Here is a 4,484-nt window from a genome sequence, read left to right on the forward strand (position 1 = left end):
TCTTAAGAGTAAACATGAGGTGTAATCAGCAAAAAGGTATGCACTTACAACAGTAGCCATAGATGATTATCTTGACAGATAAATCTTAAATGCACTTATAGATAATAGATATATTCATGTAGTTCATTTGGCATGGGAAGAGAGATAGCCATCACAAATTGTAGTAAAGGCTTGGTAGAGACCTCAATTCCATTGGATGATAATAAGGAAACACCATGACATTGATTAGGAGTTTAATTTTGACCATGTAACCTGAAGGCATCATACTGCACCTTCGACAGTCTATATTGTGCTAGAACGTGATATTGCTATTGCAGAACAGTGTTTTATCAGAAAAATTGGAAGGGTTCTAATCTCATATCCTATCCTATATCTATATTCTCTATGTGCGTTGGCCAAATCCAAGTCCACCGACAGATCAAGTATAATGCTTGTGAAATTGAGATGATGGAAAATAGGAAATTGAAAAGAAAGATTTTTTTTTGTGGGTAAACAAAGATCAATGTCTTTCAACAACGAACCTATCTCTTGCCTTAAATGGTAAAAGGTGATACTATTTGAACTAATGATTGTTGGTTATCGCAAGATGGTTTGGCATAGCTCCTTGCCTATATTAATGTGTTCGTAGGCCAGGGGTTGTGTCTTTTACATCAATCCATTATTAGATTGTATAATGGTCATTTCAAGATTTATGCACACTCATACAAAAAATTTGAAGTACTTTAAGATTTATATAAGATATGATTTAATGATTAATGTCTTATAAGAAGATCAATCATTCTTTTGTGCCGTTTTTGGATATCATGATTATAAATTTTAACTTATATATATATATATATATCCATAAATGATAAATGGAAGTCCAAGTGTGGGAATCTTGAATGCCAGCATGCAAATCCAAGGCATAAAGTGGAGGGCTATAAGCCTCCCCCTTCTTTCATGTCAATCTAGGTTGTCATTTTGCAGTTGACATGGGCCCCCCACTTGGCTGCGAGCCACATGCAGCAGGTGCAACCGGCCCACGCTCCCCAGCTTTTCTGATAGGCACTCCATAAACGACAATGGACTTTTTTATTCCCGAAAATACCCTCATCAATACTGGTATTCACATGGCTTTGCCAAAAATAGGCAAGCACGCTTCTCGAGAAAGCACCATGGAGGGAAAGCGGGATCGCATTAATTGAAATTCTGGGAGGGAGACTGCTGCATGGAGGAGTATCTCAATCATTTTGGAATTTTCAGCCATTCAAATATCTCGGGAAAAGCTTTTGTCACATTCTTTGCATGCATCAACTGTTAAGGACTGCAACGTGGGCGCAGATCCGTAAACTAACTGTTTGAATCTTAAAAATAAATTTTTTTTTTCTGAATATGGACTGTAATTTTTTAATTTACATGTAAACAGCATTCAATTATACCCACTAGTATTGCAGTTCTTAGATTCTTACTTTCTATCTTTCATACATAGTCTTAAAAAAAAATCATTGAATATATGATGTTTGATACTACTAAATTGTTAGGGCGAAGTCAAATTTTTGGAGTAGTAGTATGGTAATTATGTTGAAAATTTCAGCTCTTCTAAAATATTTGATGGATGCGTGCTAGATGCATTTGAATATGAAGATGTTGTATTTTTCATATCTATTTGTTAATGCTAGATGTGCATATATTCATAAGCAAAATTTTTGAATCTAGCAAAAATCATTTCTTGATAACGATTGTATATCTAATTTAGGTAAAATTAAAATTTAAAGAAAGTACGATAGATTGTATATTATGTGGAGGTAAGTTTTCTTATTTATATGACCATGTTTATCATTTTTCATATTATTTTAGTCATTAGATTTGAACCTTTCGTCTAACTTTTTCTTGGCATTTTGTTGAGCTTCATCCACTTCGGTAGTTTGAAAGCATCTAAGACTAGGTTGATATAAATTCTTGCTCCATCAAACATTATAAGAAGCTTGATCTAAATTAAATGAGCTCATCAACTTTCGATATCTATATTCTTGAAATAACCAAACCATTTTACATATGGGATCCTTAACAATTTACTATTGTTGTGAAATTTTGAGTTCATGTTGATTTGCTAACTGTAAATTTTGATGCATGAAACATGTGAGTTGAACATGTCAAGATCGATCTTCAAAATTTTTATTACAACTTGATGTACATAGATTTGAACATAGTGATATGTCAATAGTGAAAAAGCATGTTTGTCATCTCATAGAAGTCCAATTTGGTTGGCAACTTATTGATGCATCAAATAGACTACAATGACTTGCTATATTTATATAGTGTGACTAATGAAATTTTGATGCTGAGCAATGACAGATACATAAAAAAAAGATAGATCTATATTTACAAGAAGAATATTCACATCTATCCAACCTAGTCTAATTCAAGATGTGCCATCATCATCATAGGCCATCGCAATTGAATCAAGCGAGCGGTGGACCACCGGTTGTAAGGTTCCTGGCTACTCCACAGTCTCCACATCAGTGGTCCAATCTCATCATAATGGTGCTGGTCACATTGCTAAGGAACACAGAATTACAGGATGATACCTTGGTCCCTGGCTAAAAGGAAGAGAGTGATAAAAGAGATTTTGCTACAAAATCAGAGAATATGCTACGAGAGCAAGGTTGATGATACTAGCAAGGACAAAATTGTCATTTAAGAAAAAAATCAAGCGAACGGCGCACGATAAGAGGTGTATATAAATCCAAGGGGAGGAGTTTAAACAAACATGGAGGAAGCGACGGCCGGTAGAGTCTAATAACACCCCTCTTTTTAAAACCCCACACCCCTCTCGCTCTCTCTGTTTTCCTTTTTCTTCGACGCCTTCTTCCCCTCTCTCTCTCTCTCTCTCTCTCGCCGGCTTTCGTCTTCGTCGATCGAAGAATCAGCGAGGTAATACGATTCGTGGAGGTACCCCATTTTCCCGATTCTTTTCTCTCATTTTTTTTTATTGCGAGTTTCTCCAATTTCAATCGGAATTTTTCGTATCTTTGAATGAATCTTACCCGTTTCTTCGAAGTTTTTTCGTCTCCGAGATTTCTAATTGGTTCGGTTTCTTGTGATTTTCTTTCTGATCGGAATCTTGCTTTCCTGGGGACGAAAACTTTTGATTGCTTAACCAGAAAGAAATGGAGTAGATCGATCGGATCGGTGCCTCTTTTCTTGCGATTTCTAATCGTAGATCTCCAAAGCATTGAATCCGTCTTGCTTCGATTCGCGGATCAGATTCATATCTCAGGCTCTCGATCTGACGATACTCTCATTTTTTTCTTTTCTCAGGAATTTTCCCCCTTTTTTTCCAAGTTCGTCGAGCCAAGGATTCTTGCAAGAGATTGGAGCCTTTGGATCCGATGCCGATCTCGAATCCCGAGGCCAAGGAGTATAGGGGGAGAAAGCGGAAGCGGGGGAGCAGCAGCGAGAGCCCGCACTCGCCGCCCCGGCGGCGGTGGCGGACCGACGCCGAGCGCTGGATCTACTCCTCGAAGCTTCTGGAGGCTCTGAGGCGTCTCCGCCGCTCGTCGCCGGCCGCGCCGCCAAAGCCCCGGGTCGTTCGGGAGGCGGCGGACCGGGCGCTGGCGGCCGCGGCGAGGGGGCGGACGCGGTGGAGCCGCGCGATCCTCTCTGGCGGCCGCCCGCTCCGCCTGAAGGCGCGGCGACCGAGGTTCGCCGCCATCGCCGCCGGCCAGCCAAGGAAGGGTTCGACGCCGGCGATGCCGGGGAGGATGAGACCCACGCCGACGGCTATCCGTAGGAGGGCGAAGGCTCTGGGCCGGCTGGTCCCGGGTTGCCGGAAAGCGTCGTTTCCGACGCTTCTAGAAGAGGCTTCGGATTATATCGCGGCTCTCGAGATGCAAGTGCGAGCCATGAGCACCCTAGCCGAGATGCTCTCCGGTTCCAGTCGCTCGGCTCGGCTCGGCGCATCCGAGCAGACTTGAGCGGCCGGCGGCTGGAGGTCTTTTTTCTGTTTTATTATTTTATAGTAATTTTATTTTAATTTTTTTCTGTTGTTTTTTAGTGTGTATATTGTTTTTTTTCTCTCTCTCTTTAACTTTTTCGCTTTGTTTTCTCCCGGTCGGGGCGGCCTAAGGTGAGATTTGAGACGGGGGAATGGGTTTGTATGGGTGGATATATGTTTCTCTAGAATCTAAATTTAGTGAACATTGGACTTAGGTCATGCATGATGATGGATTAGGTGCCATTTTGATATTAGATTTGTAATCTGTGTTTCTACTCTATCTGGATGTAACCGTAGCCTCACACGTGCAACCCAAAACAGAAAGAGGACTTGCGCATGGGAATAACATATATGTTGGTTACCCAAAAAAAAGAAAAAAAAAACATCTGTTTGGGGATGTATTTTGTTGTTATAGGCTTTAGTATATCCAAGCTCAATGAGATTGAGAGTGGCAAGGATTGAGTTAAAGAGTACGATCTGAAGTGGATATGAAAAATCGTATCCAGAC

General features: G+C 40.6%; 1 protein-coding gene across 2 annotated transcripts; it reads left to right on the forward strand.

The window, feature by feature from the left end:
• The first annotated feature begins 2,747 nt into the window (after positions 1-2,747).
• LOC105052607 (transcription factor bHLH149-like) lies at positions 2,748-4,190 on the forward strand. Of its 2 annotated transcripts, none has more exons than XM_073245187.1 (2): positions 2,748-2,931; positions 3,301-4,190. In XM_073245187.1, the coding sequence occupies exon 2, from the start codon at positions 3,372-3,374 to the stop codon at positions 3,954-3,956; it is 585 nt and encodes a 194-aa protein (XP_073101288.1). In that variant the 5' UTR covers positions 2,748-2,931; positions 3,301-3,371; the 3' UTR covers positions 3,957-4,190. The 2 variants fall into 2 exon arrangements, with proteins under 2 accessions (XP_073101288.1, XP_073101289.1); XM_073245188.1 differs by having other exon boundaries at positions 2,749-2,913.
• The last annotated feature ends 294 nt before the right edge of the window (positions 4,191-4,484 follow it).

This window comes from Elaeis guineensis, chromosome 10 (genome assembly GCF_000442705.2).
Source record: "Elaeis guineensis isolate ETL-2024a chromosome 10, EG11, whole genome shotgun sequence".
Taxonomy (NCBI): domain Eukaryota; kingdom Viridiplantae; phylum Streptophyta; class Magnoliopsida; order Arecales; family Arecaceae; genus Elaeis; species Elaeis guineensis.

Coding starts and splice junctions, on each gene's coding strand:
- LOC105052607 (XM_073245187.1), top strand. CDS start 3,372: ATGCCGATCTCGAATCCCGAGGCCAAGGAGTATAGGGGGAGAAAGCGG.